This window comes from Tachypleus tridentatus, chromosome 8, assembly GCF_004210375.1.
Source record: "Tachypleus tridentatus isolate NWPU-2018 chromosome 8, ASM421037v1, whole genome shotgun sequence".
Lineage (NCBI taxonomy): Eukaryota > Metazoa > Arthropoda > Merostomata > Xiphosura > Limulidae > Tachypleus > Tachypleus tridentatus.
In genome coordinates, this window is record NC_134832.1 from 8,843,344 (window position 1) to 8,867,053 (window position 23,710).

At 32.1% G+C, this 23,710-nt stretch overlaps 1 protein-coding gene across 2 annotated transcripts in view; it reads right to left on the reverse strand.

Moving 5' to 3' along the window:
* LOC143258492 (fibrillin-1-like) overlaps positions 1 to 23,710 on the reverse strand; it is a 213,894-nt gene that overhangs the window by 19,224 nt on the left and 170,960 nt on the right. For both annotated transcript variants that reach the window (XM_076517540.1, XM_076517542.1), the window contains 9 exons: positions 15,896 to 16,021; positions 15,305 to 15,457; positions 9,922 to 9,987; positions 8,857 to 8,982; positions 7,435 to 7,554; positions 4,877 to 4,999; positions 3,059 to 3,181; positions 2,520 to 2,645; positions 2,123 to 2,275 (listed from right to left, as the gene is read on the reverse strand). In XM_076517540.1, coding sequence (XP_076373655.1) covers positions 2,123 to 2,275; positions 2,520 to 2,645; positions 3,059 to 3,181; positions 4,877 to 4,999; positions 7,435 to 7,554; positions 8,857 to 8,982; positions 9,922 to 9,987; positions 15,305 to 15,457; positions 15,896 to 16,021 — 1,116 coding nt within the window. The remainder of the gene's footprint in view (positions 1 to 2,122; positions 2,276 to 2,519; positions 2,646 to 3,058; positions 3,182 to 4,876; positions 5,000 to 7,434; positions 7,555 to 8,856; positions 8,983 to 9,921; positions 9,988 to 15,304; positions 15,458 to 15,895; positions 16,022 to 23,710) is intronic.

Genomic DNA, 23,710 nt, shown 5'->3' on the forward strand with positions numbered 1-23,710 from the left:
AAGATTCACAACTAAGAACAACGGAACCTCAGAAAGAATCCCTACGTCCACTAAGGAAAATGAATGTGTGACTGCTCCAATGGAATGAAGGGTTGCAAGGAAGCCAGAATTCTCAAAATTGAAAGAATTATTCATGCAGAACAAGAATGAGAGAAGCAAATCCTGGTAATCAGATGCTACATAGCTTACAGACTAAGAGATTAAGTTTGAGCTTGACTGAGACAAGAGATGAAGAAGAGTACAGTTGCACCAAAAATTAAGTTGATATAAGGAAGAATTTGAATATTATGACAACTTAAGATAGACAATGGACTGGTTAAGAAAGATGGTCAACCACAAAGTTCACAGCTCTTGGAAACAACTGGTAATAAGAAGAACCTCATGTGAATGGGACCAGAAAATACCCCTGCAAAACAAGGGAAATTAGAGAAAAGCCCAACACAACTCCAAGAAAGGAGTGACAGCCCCAGGCCACGAAGGCCCTAACAATACAAATAAGCACAAAAGGGGCCAATACAATGTTAAATGAAAAAGTAAGAAATGGAAGCTGTAAATCTAGTAAACAGACTGTAGAAAGATATGAAGAATGAATCAATATGTATATGTAGAAAGGCATCTGACACATCAACCTAGGGTAACCACAGAAGAAGACATGATAAAAGGAGAAAAAACAAGAGAAAGAGGCCATGAAGGATAAAATGAAAACAACAGTCAGGAAAAAGTGAGACCAACTGCAAGCAAAAGGAAGAGATTAGTACCCACAGAGTTGGAAGTGACAGGATAGTCACTCAAAAGAAGAAAAATGAAACAGACATCAGGTAGTAGGAAGACAATCAAAAGATGTAGGTTTAGGAAAGTTATGGGAATACTGCTTCAAATGAGGAACCCAAGTCAGAAGGCAAGGTCAAGAAACAATGAAAATGTGGAAAGGTAATAAGGACTGAAGTTATGAGGCTTCAGTCCAAGTTTCGAGTGAGAAACAAACATCATTGAAGAAATGTATAAGGTAAATTGGAATTGACTCCTAACAGTAAGGGAACAAAATAAGGAGAGACAGAGTAGAAGAAGCAAAATAAACTAAGCTGGCAAAGAGAAAGGAATGAATTTCTACAGAAAACCCTTCTGGGCACACTGAAGTATCTCAAACAAAAGATGGAGGGAGAAGAAAGGACATAGGAGGATGCTGAGAAAAATACAGACACAAAAATGGCAAATCACAGAGCAAATTAGAAGATATGGAACTGATCTCCAAACAGATCAAATAAATACCAAAGACAGAGAACCTAAAAAGCAAAGGAACATTGGCTGTGAGTCAGGATAGAAAAGTCACGAATGCAGAAAAAACAAAACATTTGGGTATGAGGGAGGAGTAACTAAAAAAAAGGAAAATGTATAAACTCCAGTAAGAAGAAGAAGAAAGGACAAGGTAAACTCCAAGAGTTAGCTTCATAAATTACAGAAGGAAACGATAAAGAAAGGAGCATACCTGAGAATGAAACTCAGAAAAAAACATTGAAAGGTTATGGTTATTTTTCAAATGATAAAGCATTATTCAAAAGCAAGACAGACTAAAATCCCACCCCAGCAGGTCATTTCCAACTGAGGATAAAGAACATCTGTAAATGCAATGAGGGTATGTTGTAATCCACAACATGTTGAACAATACTTGCAACATCTCCAACAGTTAATAAGCCTCCAAAAACCATATTCGAAATAAAGCTAGTGTGTGTGTATGTAGTATTGTCACTCATAGAAGACTAACTATAAGTCACTGTTAGTAAAGCTTTTAAAACAAAAATCAAAGTTTTGTTGACAAATGCAAATCTCATTAAGTTGAATTCAGAGAATTTTAAATATGTCTGCTCAATGCAGTGTACAAGAGAGGAATTAAGATATGAAGAGTGCAAGTACATATAGGGAGTTACTGTACATGGAGGTTGTTTCACTTTCCTAAAGAAAACAGACCAATATTCTGTCGAAACAAGTAGTATGTTCCACAATATATAAAAAATAAATATATAAATTGTTGTGTGTCCACCTACTGATAGGTGTATGACAAACACAGTACTTAATAGCAGGTATTTCATCATATATTAAGGTCAAATTGTGCACTTCTACTTACTGGTTCCACGATGTGGACAGACTTCACATTGTGGGCCCCAAGCTGCTCCCATTCCACAGCAGCAATCTGCCTTTGTAATTTGTCGCATGTTTTCTGTATTACCAGAGCACAGCCCTCCTGGAGCATGCATGAAGCAGAATCCTACTCTAACATCTGTAGAAGAGCAAGGCTTAGTTCCATTAATATACAAAAAAAAACAACAAAAAAACAGTTGTATTCAGTGAAACTACAGACAAATGAAAAATTAGAAAATCAAATTTTTTACATCTTAAAGGCTGAACTTATTTTTTAATAACAAATAAATTGATACATTATTAAAAAATGTAGTCCATATAGAACATTATATTTAAAAAAATTAGAGAATGGTCTAACTTTCTTTTGGTTTACAGTTTCATACCTATGCAGTATTGTTCATCTGCACTAGTTTCAAATCCATCAAAACATTCACACTGGAAACCTCCTCGAGTGTTTACACATCGTCCATTTGTGCACAGATCCCTTGTGATTGCACACTCGTCAATATCTATTTCATTAAAGATGTGTAATTATTCATTTTTGTTAGAAGATATGAGTATTTTATAAATACAAAAAAAATTGTTAACATACTTTACTTTAGAGGTGAGGAAAACTTTTTCATAATATTCATTACCTAATTGGTAATAAAAGTCATTTTTAAGCACAATTTAAAGGGAAACTAACAAAAGTTGAATTTAATATACAGACACCCTTATAAAATATAAACTTCCACTAACGTAATAATAAAATCATAAAATATATTTACCAACAACTCAAACTTATACATGTTTTTTACAATAATAATCAATATCCATATATCAATAATAAAACACTATTGCAATTTACATTAAAAGAAAAATAAGCGACAGTTTCAAGACACACAGACTACATGAAGCATTAAGAGCTTCTTTCAGTGCTTACCACGACAGTTATCTCCAACACCAACTTTTTCATAGCCATCAGGACATATACACATGAATGATCCAACAAGGTTTTTACACTGATAGCGACAAGTATTTGCAGGAGTTTCACATTCATCCAGATCTGAATAAAACATAAAAAGAAAATAAAAAATCATTAAAGAAAAAGATCCTAACCATAATTTTTATTAGAATGGTAAAGATACTGAATCTTGAGACTAGGTTTGGTTTGAACTTCGTACAAAGCTACTTGAGGGCTATCAGTGCTAGCTGTTTCTAATTTAAGACTAGAGAGAAGGCAGCTAGCTAGTCATCACCATCCACCACCAATTCTTTTACCAATGAATAGTGGGATTGACCATCACATTATAACGCCCTTACAGCTGAAAGGCCAAGCATGTTTGGTTTGATGGGGATTCGAACCTGTGACCCTCGGATAACTCGAGACTAGACTCTAGATCAAATTGTGAGATATTGGTCTTGACAATTGAGGTCTCAGTTTTGATCTTAATGTTAGTTCCACGTGAAATTGCAAACAACTTCACACAGTGATTTTATTTGTGAAAACATAAAGCCCCAGACAACACATTTCTCTCAAGGTCAGTGTTCTAGATCTGAACTATGATTTTGTTTGGTAGGAAGATGATCATCCATGATTGGTAGAAGAGAAGTAAAATATCTCTTAAAGAATAATACCATTGGTGCTATTTTGAAAGAAGCAGATAGTCTTCCTGATGCAGAAACAAATGAAAGAGTAACAGCACGATTGTATGACAGAATGAAAAGCATTTATTCAGTTCTTTTTGAATGATATGCAAAGCATTGGCAATGATATTAAGGACACGCACCTTTATTAATAACAATCTGTTCTCTCTCTCTCTCACTTTTTTATTAGCTTTGAAAATGCTTCCATTACTATTAAGACAATAAAATTTTTGGAGAAGTTTGAAAAAACAAAGAAATCAGTTATAAATTTCATCCATTCTACAATAAAATATTCTGCAACCCTCCAACGTAAGCATTTGTAGAAAAGGTCTTCAGTCAGGGTAGATGGGGGTTGTTCAATGAACCTCATCACCAAAACCTCTCTTATCTTTAATAATTTTAAGATGCAACAACCACTTGTAAAGAAGGTTTTCATTCTTGATAAAAATTAATAGTAATACTTTAAATTGCATCGCTTATATAAATAATTACTTGATATAACACTGTACATGTACATCACACTTAATTAATCATTATTAATAATGAACATTTAACAGAAATTAAATTCATTCCAATAAGAATCCTGACATTAGTAAATGTTTGCTGTGAATTGATCATTAGTCATCTGTTAGTGTTGAAAATTCATTTTATTATTGATCAAATTATCCAAGCAGAAATATATCAATTAGATATCCTTATCAAGAATTCTATTTAATTATTTAATTCTTGCTAAGTATTAAATGAATGTCATTTAAAAATATAATTCCATTTTAGTTGAATTTAAATTAAATTTTGTTACCTGAACCTCACTGAAAATAGGTTCAATTGTTGTTAAATGTTCACTGAATGCCAACAAAATACTGAATCATGCAACTTATACCTTTATCAAAATAATTGTTTGACATATTTTTCTGGCATGTATTCCTAAGTGTATGAATGAGACTACAACAAAGCTAACAAAAATGTTACAGTTATTAAAATAATTGCTCTGGATGTTTATATCAAAATAGATACCTTATTATTTTTATTGGGCAATGTGCAGCTATGCATACCAACTAAAAGATAAATTTATAGCAAAATACAGCTATGTTTGAACACAATTATTTCTACTCACCTTGGCAATGTCTACCATCTGAAGCAAGTGCATAACCATATGGACACACACATTTGAATGAGCCTGGAGTATTCTGGCAGCGGAAAGCACACATAGCACCAGCTTCTAAACACTCATTAATATCTGAAAAAAAGACAATGGTTTATGCTCTAGTGTGTACATTAAACACTAAATGAAAAATTATTATTTACTACACATATACCATCATAACTAACATTAAATAGATACATTTATTTTACATGATGTATATTCTAAATTGTTGTACTTTTAGGGAAAATGTAATGTTAATTTTTTTCCCACTTAATAGCATTTTCAAATGCGTCAAGTGAATTTAGAACATTTACCAATAAGTCCAAGCTATGTTTATGAAATACTTGCATTCCAAGTATTGTTATAATGTATGTTGTTCCCCAGTTTTGTGCACAACACTGGGGTAGATTTTCTGTGTACTAGTGAGTACTAATCTTCAAAATTTAATTACCTCTACATCTTTACCAATCTTAAGATATCTCTTCTATAAAATCAGGAGAGATTGATAGGCAAAGAGACAGAGACAACTCAATATGTCCACACTGCTACAACCTCAGAAATAAAAATTATTTATGCTTCACTTATGACACGTTTTTCTTATGATGAATTCATCAAAACAATCAAATTACTCCTTTGTGTACTATTGTGTACTTTGATAATGAATATTATAATTTATTTTACAAAATGGATTAAAATTTTTGTCTTTATTATTTTATTTACTAAAATGACATTAGAAACACTCATGATAAGTTAATGTACTTCCTGACATGTGCCTTAGTAGAATTTAATGAAAACAGCTTTTAATTAGTGCTTTGAAGGTTAAGATGATATATTCTGGAACTGACAAAAAAAGAAATATTTATACTATTTCTACTATTCATAGTAGAAAGATATCTACTATATAAAGATGCTAGTCAGTTGCAAAAACATTGACATATAAATTGCACAAAATGATGGCACTTTCTGTTGCAACAAGTAAGTGTGTCTTTTTCAAAAATTTCCAGTCATATATATATATGTGTGTGTGTGTGTGTGTGTGTGTGTGTGTGTGTGTGTGTGTGTGTCTAAATAAATTGTGAATTTAAATATATGTTTGATAGTAGAATGGCAGACATTATGATGGGTAATAAAACTGAATTGAGTGTATGCACATCTCATGTTTCATACTGATAGTTCACAGAAATCATAATCATTGACTGAATTTTGTCATTGTGGTTGCTTTGCTTAGTTGTCAAGGGGACACAATGATGCAACATCACCAAATTTTGTCCAATCAAAACCCTCAGCTAAACTTTTATAACTGCCTACATATTCTACCTGCAGCACATATGAATTTTGAAAATAACCAGATTAAAGTGTGCCTTTTCAGCTCAGAAGGATAACAAAGTAGAAAGCAGGAAGACAGTTCAAAAATGACATCTCAAAAGACAACAGGATGCAGCTTAACATTGCCTAACTAACCAGAACTTTAACTACTGTTAAGCAGAACAGAAGCAGAATAACATTCAACACTGTACTGTTCAACAATAAAACAATGATATATATATATTTCGACCAGGGCAACTGCATGGTCAGGGTCACAACATCAATATTTTTAAGAGAAAACACAACTGTGTATCAAAATAAAGATTTAGGTATATATACTTATATACATTAATATAATATATATTATATTATAATATATACATTAATCTCAAGAAATACCATCTATTTTACTGTTAAGTTATTTTTAAGCAACTTCACATTAAATTAAGAGTATATGGCAGTATTTTGAAAAATGGTTCTACACATTATGAAAAATGTATAGATGATTTCAGTAAAATTAAAGTATACATTCACTGTTATAGGATTTTTCAACGTCATTGCAATTTTTTTAACAATACTTAAAAAGACTGTTTCACACTGAAAAATAACAGTTATTTTTTTATAGTGGACTGAATTCTTCATTCCTCTAGTTAACTGGTGATTTAAATTAGTTTATGATAAAAGGTTGTCCTATATCTTTTCAAAACATTATTTTATGATTCGGGTATCACTTAACTATACAAGTTCAATTTTGCAGTATATATATATATTGGAGAGGTTTTTACGTAGTTATTAAATTGTTGAAAAATCTGCTTGATTAACTTAAAAATCACATTTACACAATTATGGCCTTCAATAGAGGATGTTACAATAAAACATATGATCCACTAAATCTTTAACAGATTATTTTAATAATTCATCACTTTTAAAACACATGAAGCCATGTATAAACTTTTGAGTTTTTTACTTGGGTATAATTCACTTTCAAGCATTAAATTAATAGTAACCAAGGTTGACAAAATGACTTATCAATGACCTACAAAAATTTAATATACATTTAATATGTGAAATTAATTTGAAAGAACTTAAAAGTAACTAATAAATTAATAAGCCACTAAGTAGTAGATTTTGAATTTTAATAATCTTCTCCTATTATGGTTAAACAACTAAATAAGCTACACAATAACTAATACCAAATACAATTCAGAAATTTGTTAACTTACCTTCACAAGTTTGTCTTGGTCCTGGAGCAAATCCTTCTCGACATAAGCATTCAAAACCACCAATCAAATTTTTACAGGTCCCATTACCACAGATGTTTGGCTCTGTACATTCATCTATGTCTATACATATACAACAAAATAAATTCTGAAGGATGAAAATATATTTAAATTCAGAATCTGAATTTCACTTAAGGTGAAAGGATTTACACCACAGAACAACTTATACGTGAATAATATATCTTTTAACACATACATACATATCTGTAATATCATTACCCATTTTCTTAAAAAATTAGAGCTAAAATATTAGCTTCTACTATTAAAAAGTTAATTGTTTGACAACAGTCAAAACTAAAAAAAGCTCTATGCTAACTAAACATATTAAACTGTAAAGCTTATCTGATATTATAACATATGAAATGATTCTAGTAAAGAAGTTTAAAAATTCAGTTATGAAAAAATTAAGACTATTGGTCATACAATGTAATACATAATTACAAAAATATTTACAACAGAAAACACAACTTATGTAATTCTATATAGCAATATTAACTAGAATTTTCGTGTATACAACTAGTTGTCACTTTTCTTGATGGCAAGAAACCCACTTGAAATAAAAATTTATCTCAGAATGGGAGGTATGGGTATTAACACTTTTATTGATAAGGAGAGAACAATGTTTCAACCTTTCTAGGTCATCTTTCTTAACCTGAAGATGACTTAGGAAGGTCAAAATGTTGTTCTCTCGTTATCAATAAAAGTGTTAATACCCATACCAGCCATTCTGAGATACACAGTTGTTACTTTAATGTTTTATAAAGAGTGATAATCTAAAGTCTAGCTATTCCATGTTTTAGTTGTCAGTTTTTAACAAATTCACCTTTTCATAGGTATAAAATATCCAGAAGAAACATAGTACCAATTAGCCAGATACTGCACTGTGTGAGGTGTTTCTATGGTAATCATTAGGAACTAGGTCTATATATGGCTAAAATAATCAGTAAATAATAAAATCTGATACAGAATATATTTTTTGACCAATATACACTATATACTGTAAAACAAAAATATTATTTTTATTACTATCTATAAAAAAAAGTTTCTTTTAAGGTATAGCAATACCTTAAAAAGCAATGCTTTTCACATGCTGACTTTTGACACAAAGCAGTTACATCTAATCATTTTTAACGACTATGAAAAATGTGTAATTACCAACTTCTTATTTCAGCATTATTATTCACGACATTTTTGCACAAACTTTTATAAAAGTATATGTAACACAAAGTACAAAACCAAAGAAACCAGAAACAAAAATCTTAAAAAACATACACATCATACCAATGCACTCCAATGAACAACAACAGTACAATTTTAAGTATACACTGCAGTATCACCATACAAAAAATTACAGCTTTTACTAACCAACACATCTATTGTTTGTGTCATCTAATTTGAAGCCTTCTTGACATTCACAGCGATATGAACCATCTGTGTTGATACATATGCCATTCTCACAACGAGTGGTATCCATCATACATTCATTGATGTCTAATATGATGACAATAAAAAATCTGTAGTTATCATTTTGTAATTTTTCTTTTACCTTTTTTTTTTTTAGCATAAATCATCAGCTAAAAGTAGTTAGAGCTATAGAATTTAATAACTGTTACTTATTAATCATTAATCAAACTATATATTTATATTATTACATACAATTATAGTAGAAAACAAGTCCTAATAAGAATATAATGCTGTATAACTAAAACAAATTCACAAGAGCATATACTATATTGTCGGATATAAGACATGTCCTGGTCTTTGGAGGTGAATATGGAAACAGGACCCACATAGCAGTGGAGATACATTATTTATCAGTCATAACCTCCCTTTGCAAAGCCTCACACATAAAGAATAAAAAGTAAAATAATAATAATAAAATAAAATGAACAGCAAAACAATTGTGGGTAGCTGACTGTTTTCAGAAAAAAAGAAATTAACAATAAATGAGAAAAAAATAAGGTTCTACCATTGTGGAAGAGGGTAAGAAGACCTTAACTCCTGAACTTGGCACTCCAACTCCCATTATGGTAGTAAAAGTTCAAATTAATCAGTTAATATTAATAACATAACAGATAAATTATACTAGAATAAAATCCCTATTGAATTTCTTGACCTAGTGTATATATGAATTAATCTTTATGAAAGTTTATAACTATCTGCAACAACACAACTTTGAGAACTATACCAATTTTAATATTTTCTCAGCACAAGTTAAAAGAAAACTATAACTGCTTTCTTAATACATATTACAGAAACCATTTTTAATACAATTTCTTACTAATTTATTACAACAGTAAATAGTAGCTTCATCTTTGCTAACTTTAAAATTGAAGGGTTTTAATGAATAACATACTTCTTCATTGGTCCTGGGCAAAAGAAACTATGGAAAAAGTACAGAACTATTTTAAAGTGGTTGTAATGACATACCTTCCACAACTCCATTTTCAAATATTATGTATCCAAAACCTTCTGGACAAAGAAGTCGGAAACTCTCTATAACGAGAATATCTAATGTCAACAAACACGAATGAAAAACTGAATCATTATATACGTTATAAAGAAATTTTAAAGCCTAACATGATAATGAATAAAGAAAACTAGAACACCTAACAGTTACAGTTTTAAGTTTTCCCATGAATATCAACACCACAGTCAGTAATACTTATTTTCACATAAATAGTGTGTTTTTCTTATGAAAACAGAAAAGCTATAATCAATGTTGATAGTGTACAAGTATCAACACGTATGTAGTAAAACCACTTTTAATTTATCTAATCAATTCATGCATTTTAGGGTCAACAATGTCTGCTGGAGAAGTATAGACTTTAGTTCATAGAGAGTTCATGTCATGCTTGGCTAACAATATCTTTCTATAATTTTTTTTACAGAAAGGATATAACTACTAAGTGGAAATTTCTTTCTATGGCACTTGTTACACCTGTTACCACACCTCCAGGAGAGCTGTGGTATGTTCTTCACAAGATATTTCTCACTTCTAATAGACATACCTTTGTTTATAAAATTTACGGAGCTTGTGTGAATTGACCTAATTACCTTATGTGATAATTTAGGTTTTTCATATCTTCTCTCCTCAATACTTGATAAGATAGATTTTTATAATTATATCACCATCTGAGTTATTTCAATTTAAATTTGCATTTAGAGATTGTTTATTAGTTTTTGTTTTCAGTACATGTAATTATAGCTTTTGCCAATTTTGTAGATGTATGGTGGTTCATTATTTAAACTTCCTTCCATTATTTATGTTTGTTTATAAGTTCCCTTTTCTTTACTATTACTCACATCTAATTGAGGATTAGTTCTCAGCCAAATTTTGTTATTGTTAATTGGATGCCTTTTTATTCTTACATTCCTTATGGTATAATTTACTTTTCTATTCTTTGTCTTACTGCTTCTTTGAGTGGATTTTTAAGTTCAATATTTATGTGTCTTTTATCTTCTAAGTTTCTTTAGTGGTTTTGTGCTTTAGGTGTTTGTTTATTGTTTTAGGCTGAATTTCACAGTGTTACAAGTTTGTTAGTTTTATATACTTTGAAGACTACAAATTTCTAAGTTTTGTTAGTTCATGAGCAATAAGTACTTTCTCCAAGTATGTTAAGTTTATGTGTCATTTTGGTTGCACTTCTTGACAATTCTGTTAGTTCTGTGTGAAGGTGGTTGTCTTAATTTTATTCCCCTTATCTGCTTCTTGGGATTATACCTCTTCCAGTCATCTCTGTAATCTGTTTAAGATCTACTACATAAAGTGGCTGCCAAACAGGCAGTCACTAGTCAACCAGGGTTTTACACTCATCTAATTGTTGTCCTTCAAAAGATGAAAGATCGGAGACCCATCAGACACCTGTACAGATTGTATTATTATCTGAAGCCACCTCATTTTACCAGTGAGCCATACCTTTCACTTCAAGGTTTCTTTCTCCTGGGACTCTGAATAACCAAGTCATTATGAGGGATGCCTATATTCATATTCCAACTGCTTCAATGTCATGTCATTTTCTTGGTTCATCTGTGAGGGTTGTGTCTTCCATTTTCTAGTGCTGCCATTAGATCCTTCTCTTTTTCTCACTGTATGATGGGAATGTGGACTTCCTTAGAAACTTTCATTCTCTATGGTTGAACTAATATGCATTCCCTTCAATGGATGTTTCTTGACCAATGTAACTTCACCCATGATCCTTGGACCATTACATACTTATCTCTTCCAAACCAGGTTCTTCTCATAGCATGATCCCTTTTACCATGTGTATTTTTGTGGTTGTGTTCTCCACTGGGAACACTAAATATAAATGTGTTTTCCATTCAGTAAAACACCAAAATTCTTTCCTTTTACTTTTAGTCTCTCGTTCCATATCCTTCAGCTCTGGGAGTAGATGCATTCAGTTAGGATTGGATGGGTCTTCAACTATACGTCCATCTTCTAATCAGACTATTCTCTATAATAATTTCCTTTATCGAGACTACTCCTTGTTGTGTCCTACTCATTGCTCTGTATTGGCCTGCTCAGACATGTTTTTCTCTACTTTGGTCTTTACTAAACCAATATTCCCTGCTCTTATATTTGTCCCAGTCTTTTTTCTGACATCCACCATTGGACATAGTTCATTTTGACATTAAACTTCATTTTTGCACATGGCTTTTATCATGTCTCTTGTCTCAGCTCAGAGACTCACCCCTTGTGTAGCATCTTTCCCATTCTATTCAACCTTTCTCCTTGTCTATGTACCAAAGGTAGTGATCTAGTTACAGGCCTTGGTTTGTTCACCATGGCTTTTTTCCTCTCCAATCCTTTGGTACTTCATCATTCTTAATTCTTTGCTTGTTGTTTGATCACAGTTGGTCCATGTCAACTGTTTCTAGTTATAGGGCCATCCTATCCCAATTTTCCTGCTTATGGAAAGCTTTCTCCTCACATGTTATTTCCCTCTTTTTCTGTTCTTTTTATCTTGTTTGTCCTTCACATATCCCTTTGTTAGCCATACTGAATCTCAATTTTTCCTTCATGTCCTGTCCAATTCTTCATTTGAGCACATTGACAAGTGTTCCCTGTACCATCTTTTTCTTAATTCCTCATTCTCCTCCTCTTCTTTGCTTGAAGTTGTTGTTGTTACTATATTTATGCCATTGATGTTTATTGCATTCATCTTATGCTATTATTTTCTATCCTGTTTAGGCTTTCCTTTCCTAGACATCTGTAGCTTGTGTAAGTGGTTTGGCCTTTTCTCATATTTCCTTACTTTTCATTTCTCACCTATACTCCCATTAGGTTTTGGATTGACTTCTTTGTCCAGCTCATTCCCTGTGACGTTATGTGGCTCATATTGCCTCCTTTCATGTTATTGTTCCAAGGATTCCCTCTGTGTCCCATGATATGTCTCCTACTGCACTCATTGGATAGGTTTGTCAACTCATTTGACCTGCATATTCTGACTTGTACATAGAAAGTTGCCATCTGCACAATGTTTCTTCACACTCAATTCATCATCTGACTATGTCTTTAGCTTCTTGCCTTCACCAGCTGTTGGAGGATATATTCAGGCTGAGGTATGGACAATTAACAATACATTTGTTGCACATTATCTGTACAACCTTGCTGTGACTTTGTTAGGCAGATATTTTTTTCTTGTGGTGATTCTACACACTTCTGTTCACCTCTGACTTGGGTAAGTCAAGATGTTACTCTCTTTATATATTTTTAGTGGATACATATCATATTTCAGGATCCCACCTAGTGGCAAATGTCATCTGGTCATGTATGCTTCATACTATATTTGCACTAGATATGAATAATTTTATAAAGTTCACTGTTGAGATGAGGTGTTTCTGTAAGACCACCAGCAGCTCATCCAGTGGTAAGTGTATTTCCATTTTACTAAGCATTACTACTTTTATTCATAAAGGACCATCACTCATAGACCTCAGGAATAAAGAAGATGGGGATTTCTACTGATTGCTTCTGACCTGTGATTCCTACAATTGTGGTCTATCTGCTTTTTAAAATAGGGAATTACAGGCAACAAATGCACTGTTTTCAGTGTGTCATTCCTTTGGACTCACCAGTGACTGTTCCCCCTTTCTTTCTTGGAGAAACATGGAAGTCCTTGCTATTTCTGGTTCCCATTTACTGGAGTGTTGGATAATGAAAGCTTCCCCCAAGTGGGTTTTGAAAAACAAAATGAGACATTTTAGCCCATGTGCACTCACTGGGCAAGAAAAGGGCTATTGTTGTTAGAATCACTACATTACTGAACAATGCATTATACAATAATATTCAGTACTCAAGGCACTTCCCTAGTGTTATTTTGTTTTTCTCTCTTGATCATTTACTGGATGTGGATACAGAGCTAGTTATGATCACCCTCATGACAACACTCATAACAGTTATTTCATTATTTTCCATATCCACGCACTTCCTCTGGATATATTTGCTGGGTGAACTGCAATTGCTGATCACTATACCTTACAGAAGGCATTTCAACTAGATATTTAATTCACATGGACCACATTTGGTGTAATCTAGTGTAACTTAAGGCACTTTATTTGGCACACACATATAAGGGAAGTGGTTGCATAAACACAAGCTTACCATGTTTATCAGCATCATACTGATTCATGTCACAGTTATGTAGCAATTCCTACACTGATTCAGTGCTGTACATCTCTTTATTGACTTCAACTGTGCCTATCAATACACTCCCACCCAACTGTGTTACATCATTGATTGCTGAGTGAAGAGCATAGCTGCTCCAGTAGTTGTGTTATACTCCACTTGTGTGCTTTATTTTCACATTCTAGCACATCCATTTTTTCAGTGCAGTTGCTTTCCACTTTAAGATTGATGCACCTTCATTGACCCTTCCACCTTAAAAATGTTTGATTCTTCCTTTGGAGGAGAGGAGGTAATACTGTTTCAGTAGTTAACATTTACTTACCCTTAAAATGTGTTTCCAAGAGGTAGTTTTCTCTACTCACCTACTATCCACTCTTCTTTCCCATTGATATGCCTGCCAGTTCTCAGTAGTAAGAATTATGGAACAATACAATTGGTGGAGAGTAGTCATATGATCAGCACATTTTGAAATGGCATGAAACTTATGCACTGTTAGCAAAATGTTTTTAGTAATGCTTAGAGGGCAGACTACTATTGAAATAGCTTTGGGTGAGAGTGGTAAGTGTATGTCAAAAATCATTTATCATAGTAAGAAAATGTTAATATACATTTACCTGTGTGTAACAGATTTCCATTTATTTCTTACATTTAAAATCTTCTGGCAGAAGAAGTTAGATACTCTTTGCAATAAAAATATTTTATGTCAAGAAACATGACTAAAAAACTAAAACAATAGACTAAAAAACTAAAACAATAAATATTCTTTAGGAAACAAAACCAAATTGTTGCTCTTTAACTTTCACTCTATTAACAACTTGTGAACAACATCACACACACAAATTTTCTACTTAATATTACCTTCATGTAGCTATCAGAAAGTAAATCTCAAAATATACAAATATACGTAGTGACTTTAATGTTATCCATGGGTAGCATTTTGGTTTTGCTTCCTTTTATAATTCATTATGACACCATGACTCAACTAACATGCAACTTTCCTGAAATTTCCATGTGCATTTATCTGCATAAGAATTGTCTAGAACACGCATCTTGCTAGAGTTAGCTACTAAGTATTAATATTAATGCAATACAATATAACATTGGTAGATAAATATCTGAAAACTGATATTTGATAGGTCATTAAAATAGGTCCTAACACTTATTAGGATATCTGGTACACACCTTCATTTGGAGAAGGACAAACTTCACAGGGATCAGAACCCCAAGCTACAGAACCTTCCAGACAACAACATTCGCTACGAGTAACATTCATTCTTCTTGGTACCTTACAGACTCCATTCTCTAAGGAAGTATAGCAGAAGTTCTTTCTGGTATCTGAAAAATAAAGAAAAATATCAAGTAAAAGAATGAAAAAATAGCTCTTACAGTTTTATTAGGTAACTAGAGGTTTACTTAGTTAGGGTAAAATAAAACAAAAATTTCATTGGCTTAAAAAGAGGAACACGTATAGCAACAGTATTAATATATCGCATTATTCACTGTGATGTTTCATTTTGGTTAAGATAAGCTTAGGATTAAGAAATTCATACAGAAGTATTATGAACAGTGTATACAACATATATGCAAAGAGATATACATATGGGTACTTAATAAACTTTATTTTTACTTTACTTTTTATTCTAATCATAAGAGAACGATTATAAAAGTGTCAATATAATGAATGGAAATGAACAATTTATATTAAAGGTATTTTATCTTTCTGAAAATTATAAAAGCATCAAGTTCTGAGTTCATAATAAAACTAAAACATACCATAACACTTATTCTTCTCAGCAGACAAAACAAATCCTGGTGGGCATATGCAGGAGAAACTTCCTTTAGAGTTTATGCAGGTTCCTCCAAAGCACAACTGGGGATTGGTTCGACATTCATCAACATCTAAGAACAGATATGGATTGTCGAAAACACAAAATCTACACTGTCTAGGTAACAAATAATGATCTAAATAACCTTCATATATACTAACGATGCTGATAAAAATGTCAATGAGATAGTTCTGTTGACATACGTGTTTAATGGAGATTTGTGAAGAGGTGATTGTTTTATGTGGAATAAAAACAAAACAAAAAAGTTAGTCTTTTATAATGCAAATAACATAAAGAAAATAAAAAACGAAAATTAAAACAGAAAAAGAAATATTGAACAACAAAAATAAGTTAAGAAAAATACAAGGTGGCAGAAAGGTCCATTACAAAGAAGAGAGAGAGGAGATAAAGTTGAAAGAATGGATTGTCATTAAAGGACTAAATATCATGGAAAATTTGAAGGTCAAAATCCATTTAAAAGCACAAAAAGTTTTAACAGGCTCTCTTTAAATAAAAAAAGAAACCAGATCTTTATGAGAGGAAGTACAACATAAAAAGAAAATATTAGAAGGATGGTAGGAATTAGAAAGTAAATTTGCAGAATTGAAACAAGATTCAAAAGAGGACAGGAAAGTTAAAAACAAATGAAAAAAGAAGAAAAAGAGAAATCAAATTAACAGTAGAATAAAGAATTGGAAAATGAATCTGATTAACAGACATAAAAGGAGAAAAGACCTGATAAATAGATGAGATTAAAGTTAAAAAGGTCTTTGAAGACAAAACTAGATTATGCTGAAAGGAATAGCAACAGTGCAAAGGATTGTGGAGAAGGATGTAATGTATCCAAAATCTATTACAGTAAAGTTTGAAAAAAAAAATAAAAGATTTGGAGGGAGAAAGCAACACTGAAAGAGGACTGAAAATATTTGGGAAAAACTTTTCTGCTGATGTGAATTGGAAAATATTATTCACAAGTACAAAAAGTTAAAAGAAAAAGAGAAGAAGACATCAAAATTTTAATTAGTAATATTATAGAAAGAATAAACAAAGGATAAATATTTTTTGGGAATATGTAAATACATTCAATATAAGAGGAATAATGGAGACAAAGATCAAGAAAAAGAGAAAAAAAGATACAATTTTTTAGAGTTTGCAGGGAAGAACTATTCAGTAAAAAATATAAAGAAAAAAGGAAGAGCTTCAGGAGAAATCTTAATGTTGATTAAGAATTAATTAAGAAAGAGTGGTCACATTAGAAGGAAGAGTAAGAATAAAAATATAACCACATCAACAATAAAGTGAGTGATATGATCAGTAAAAGTAGTTTATACTGCAAAAGAAGTGAACAAGTTACAGAAATGAAAGTTGAAAGAGGTAGGGAATGTATAAGAACAAGGAGGAGCAGAACTCTTAGAAATGATGAGTGATGTGAAGGAAAGGGCAGGCATATACAAAACATGGTAGGAAGAAAGAAAACATTGTGAGTAAAAAAATCTAAAGGTAAAGTACACACAATAAAAGGAAGGAAATTTTAGAAGTTAGTAAATGAAAATGGGATTGAAATCTTGAATGACAGTAAGATGAGAAATAACAAAATGGAGTATCATTTAACCAGGAAAAAATAATACAGTTAAAATTATGCTAGAGTTAATAAATAAGCAAACAAATAATGAAATTTAATGTAAAATTAAGCTAACCATCAACCAATAGGTGTAATGATAAAGATATCGAAGTAAAATGAAGAGGAAGATGAGAAAATAATTAAGAAAAGACATTTGGGAAGATGTAAAAGTGGAGAAACTTAAAGATAAACTAATAAAAACAGAAGTTAGCAGATAAATGATGAAAGGGTGAGGGCAAGAATGTAAAAGAAAATAGAAGAAGCATGATTTAAATGAAATGTTAATATCTGAAAGGAAGACTAAAAAGAAAGAGAGAAAGAAGAATAGAAAAGCTACAGAAAGAGTAAAATTGTTGAGAAAAGCAAAGGAAGAGGAATGAAAAGCAAATTTAAAGGAATATAAAATATAAAGTATGAAGAGGAAAAAAGGAGAAACTGTACTAAAATGCGAGGAAAAGGATTGAAAGGTGAAGACAAAACAAGTGCTTCAGAAATTGATACAAAAATAAAGGTAAGGAATTGATAAGAACATATGGAAGAATGCTTTTAAAAGGCTGAAGAATTAACAAAAATTACAATAAAAACTGGAGAGTAAGGGCTTCCAATGTCAATAGAGACAGTGATTTGCTCAATTTATTAAAAGGAAAATTATAATTAAGCACTCATTAGATATATGCAATACCATTTAAAAAAATATTATGCAGCTGGGTGTAAAATGAAGAAAAATTCCCAGAAGAAGCATGATTTAGAAAGTACAGAAAAATGATAAATGAAATGAAAAGCTGAAAATTATGTGCTTTTAATTTTAATCTAAAAAAATATATGTGAAGTGATACAATGGGAGATATTATATGAAACGTAAATAGCATAAAAGTCAGAGAAAATATGAAAAGAATGATATAAGAGATATACATGAAGAAACAAGCAATGTTTTAAAGAGGGGGGGGAAGAAATTTTCAAATTTTAGGCTACCAGAGAAGAGAGAGAGAATTCTAGTTCATACATTTATTTTCAATACAAAATAGATTTTGAAAAATAACCAAGATGGGGAAATTGTAATCAGAAAAGAGAAAAAATGGATATTGTGTTAGTGCACAGTCAATCAGAAATACACTTAACAAGACTGGATTGTATGCCAGAATTGCTTAAAGATATGTTTTACTTCCAAAAAGAAATAAAATGAAACACCTGCAATGGTGTCAAGAACAACTTCAGTGGATTAACAACATGTGGAGCAACATTCTTTTCACAGATAAGTTGTTTTTTTATCCCTGATGTTAAATAACAATTATATAGTCATGTGAAAAAAAAATCAGAACCAGGCATAACACCATTTTCATATAGATACATGACACATATGGTGATGATAGATCAATGGTATGGACATGAACAAACAATGGTAAATATAGGACCTATATATTGTGCAGAATGGTATTATTAATGTAATACATTATGGCAAACTTATGACCTTTGTATTACCATATGTTGGTGTAGTTTACCCTCAGTTTAGTTTAACTAATAGTAACATATGCACACAATGTGGTTATATTTGTTGATACATTTATGAAAATAAAGTAGCCTGCACATTTACTGCATTTTAACCTTTCCAATAATAAATGTTTCAAGGTTTTTGTATTATGGGCTGGGATTCTTTACAGTGGGTGTCTGCGACTTGTAGGAGATAAATGTTGATAACAAGTGGACAAAAGGATTAATGAACTTCTCAATATGTTCTTTAACTTCTGGAATATCATCTGCTGTGGTTAGTCCCACTTACCTTGTTGGGTAGGTATTTCTTGGATAGGTCAGTCAATGGTGCAGCAACGTGTGTAGTTTGGAATGAAATTCCTCTAGTATCCTTTTAACCACTGGAAGGATCTAATTTGCTGCTTGATCATTGGAACTAATACGTCTTTTCAGTGTATTAGTTTCTCCTCTTCCATGGCTATTTGTTGGTCACCCATCTTGTGTCCAACAAGATCCAGCACAGGATAGCCAATGTAGCATTTAGATGGTTTAATGGTTATACCTGCTGCCCTTACTTATCTGATCAACTCTCTAAGTTTCTGTAGGTGGTCTTTCCATTTGGCTGTGTGTGTCAGAATATCATCAACATAATGTTTGATGTTGGTGGTGGTGTGCAATATCTTCCTCGTTATGTGGTTTGATGCCACCACTCAGTTGACTAATCTAAATGGCATTCTCTTAAATTAGTAACATTCATCTGGTGTCAAAGGCTGTCTTCTCTCCATCAGGATCTGCCAGTACCCTTATTATGGTCAATCTTGATAAAGAATTTGTTTTTGTCTAGTTTTGATGTGACAGTCTCTGGGTTGCCCATAGGTTCAGAGTCAAATTTCATCATCAGGTTCAGCTTCTGAAAGTCTATGCATTAATGGTTTAATTCATCCCTCTTCTTCATAATTACTACTGGTGAACAGTAAGCTAAATTTAAAAGCTTGATGATTCCAGCTTCTAATACTCCCTCAACTTCCTGCTTTACCTGGTCTCATTTCATACAGTATCTGACAGAGATTCACGCTGACTGGACCCCTAATCATAGTTTTGATACTGCTGGACAGGGTCTGTCTTGCCTGTTTAATCTGGAAAACATCTGTACACTGGCACAGTAAACCTCGTAGCTCTTTCTTCTGCTTGCCAATCAGTTCTTCAATGATATTGACATCTTTATATGGCTCATCTCCACTCATTGGTTTTAAGTCAAGAAGTTCTTAGTTTTCTATTACAAGAATCATCATTTTCTGGTTTTTCCATCTATGACAGCCACATCTGTAACATCCATCCATGCCTCATTAATGTATCTGTTATGCCTTTCTCTCTCCTAGAGTTCCTCTTCAACAGATTGGTGTAGTAGATTTTGATCTTCCCATCTACTTTCACTTTGTAGTCCATTCTGTTGACTATTTCTTATACTTCAATAGGTCCTTCACACTGCAGGGTGGGTTTGTTGCTATATTTGGTTAAAAGAACCAAGGCTTTCAGTCTGATGTTGAAATGTTGATCATAGGCATTCTTGTTAAAGAAGTGTTTTTAACTGCTTTGACCTGCATACAAGCTTGTTTGAGCAAGCTGACAAGTCTTTTCCAGTCATTTCCAAGGTCTAACATGTATTGATATGTATTTGTTACTTTTGACTATTGTTTCCTCCTGACCAATATTTTTTTTTCAATATTTGCATCACATTTTGTACTGTTTTTCTGTACAGTAAGTCATAGGGTGAAAATCTTGTACCCACTTGTGGGATTGTCAATAAACATATAAAACTGCCTGCAAGTGCAACAGGCCCAGCAATGTGATGTCTTTTGGTACACATTCTTCAGTCTGCTCTTCAAGACTCTGCTGACTTTTTCAAAAAGTCAATTACATCTAAGGTTGTACAGAGTGGTAAGGAGCTGCTTAGTGATGATGAGTTTGTACATCTCTTGCATCAATTCTGAATTAAACTTTCATTCAGGATTTCTTTAGAAAAGCACACTGCAGAATACTTCAAGGAAAGCTTCTGCCACTCTGTCTCTATCAGTGCTATGGTTTATAGATAGTTGATTACTGTTAGAACATACTGATTGGCCTTGTCAGAAAGAGATGCTAATGGTCCAGTTATATCCACTGCTGTATAGTTCTTTTATTTGCTATATGTCCTATTTCATAACAAATATAGTATCTCTTCTCTTAGTTGTCTGTTAACTTCCTGTCACCTTTGGTGGATTTGTACTTCTGGTCAGCCACTATTGATTTTTCTTAGAATTGCAAATTATAATTCCCTCCACAGGCTTCTATAAACTATTTTGCTAGCTTGATCATCTCATTCACATCTTTTGGGTCCCTTTCCCTAAAAACAGTGGCATGTCATTTGAACATGTGATCACAAAATGTTCTGCCAGTCCCTCAAAACTATTTTTACACTTCACCATGTCAGTCCATCTTGTAAAGTACTGCAATAGACATGCTAAAAACTTCAATACAATTTTTCCAGTGTCAGGTTTGACTTTCCTGAACTTTCGAACAAGGTACCATGCATTTCAGCAAGGCTGTTTTTAACTTTTCATAGTCCATGACATTTTTTGACATTATGCCTGCATTTACTTGAAGGCCTTTTTCTGTGAGAAGTGGACTAAGTTAGGTTGCCCAGTTCTAATATTGGGCAAAACTTTCATATCTCTCCAGGAAAGCATCCCTGTCATCTTTCTTTTTATCAAATTTGGGCATCTTGGGTCAATTGGCCTTGACTCCAACGTCATCCTTGGGTTCTTCTTTCTGATAGGTAAAATTTGGCAATTTCAGTTTGTGATCAGATTCTCTCTATTTCCAGTCTTTCTTTTCTCTCAATCTGTTTTCTTATTCTATTTACAATATTTCCTTTCTCAATCTATATTTTTATTTTATTAATTTGAAGCCACCCCTCTTTCTCCTATTTTTCTTTTTCAATTTGTGCTCTTATTCTCTGTTTCTCCTATTTCCAGTTTTTCTCTTTCTTCTACTTTTCTCAATTGATGCTCTTCTCTCTCTAAGTTCTGTTGTTGTTTAACAAACTCTCATAGATTACAATCTTTTAACCCCAGACATTCACTTCTTTCAATCCACTTATCAAAATCATTTGTCATGGTTATATAGCATGATTGTAATCTCTACACTAGCTTTGCTAAAACTATTATTAAACATAAAGATCTACTTCTGCAGTCATTCACATCTTCTTTCATTGCCATTTAAAATTCTGTAATTCTGGTTGACTTACCAAATTTCAGGGATTTTGCATATGGGCTTGGATTCTTTACAGTAGGTGTTTTTGACTTGTTGGTGATAAATGTCAACAATAAATGGACAGCATAGAATTCATTTGTTTTAAATTAATAGATTTAAAATAAGTCAAACTCATTATAGCTTTGCAGCTAAAACTTTAGATATTTCTCTTTTCTTGTCTAAAGTCTACATGACCTAGTTCAGTTACTTTACAAGCTAACTGAAAAGAATTTATTCTTCTCTATTATTCTTTCTCACCACACAATCTGTGATAAATTCACTCATGCATTATCACAGTTGTATTTAAAACTTTAAATAATTGTCTCCTTTTTATCAAAGTCCACACAGGCAGATTTAATTATTTTAAAAGACAAATTATTTTTCATTATCTTTGTTAAATTGTAAACCCACTTTAAAATATTGTCCATTAGGGCTAAATTAACAATCACATAGTCTAACTTCACATTTTCTGACGTGCTCACATGGTCACGTACATATTTTTTGTTTTTCCCAACTGAGTTCTTGAGCTTTCTACAAACTATAAAATGCTATAATGTAACACTACTTATTTAAGGCAATGAGAGAAATAGAGAGAGTTCAAGTAAGGTGACATAAAATTACAGTTGAACTACACACACAATGTATGACTCTTTCCATGGTATGTCACAAATTTGTGATAAATACTGTCTTTAAAATAATTATTTTTAATACTCATGTTATAAAAACTAACTAATCATTAAATATTATATCACTAAATGAACTAAATAACAACTCTTATGCTAAACAGTCGTGTATATCCAACAATATGATTCTCTTTGGAGATGTATCTCATTCAAAAAAGAACCTTTAAAACACTAAAGATGCCCTAGAAAAGGGCAGTTCAGAGGAGTGATCTAAGATACATTAGAACCTTTGAGCTGTTATGCTGTTTATGATGACCAAACTCTATGTTGGAGAAAAATATCAAGAATAATAAATATTTAAAACTACTTTTTTCATATGCTCATTTATCAGCCTATGCTGAAGACTGTTTCACATCATATGATGGGTTATAAACTGCCTCATTAGCAGAGAAATTAAATTAGCCATTGATATTACTTTGTAATAGTGGTTTCATCTAGTCAACTAAATTATAGCTGGATAAAAATAATTTTAACAGTAAATTTATAAGTGAAAGAATTTTTAATTTTTCTAGGAATTATATGCTGTATGGATGACCTAGATTTTGTACATTAGATGTCTGTGATTTGGTGATGAATTTCAACAATATATAAACAGAACACTGTTTAGAAGGGTCCCCTTGCTTTAAAACAATATATTAAAACATGTCAAATATATACATTCAAATGTTTGTTACACTTTAGTTATCACAGCTGTATCTCA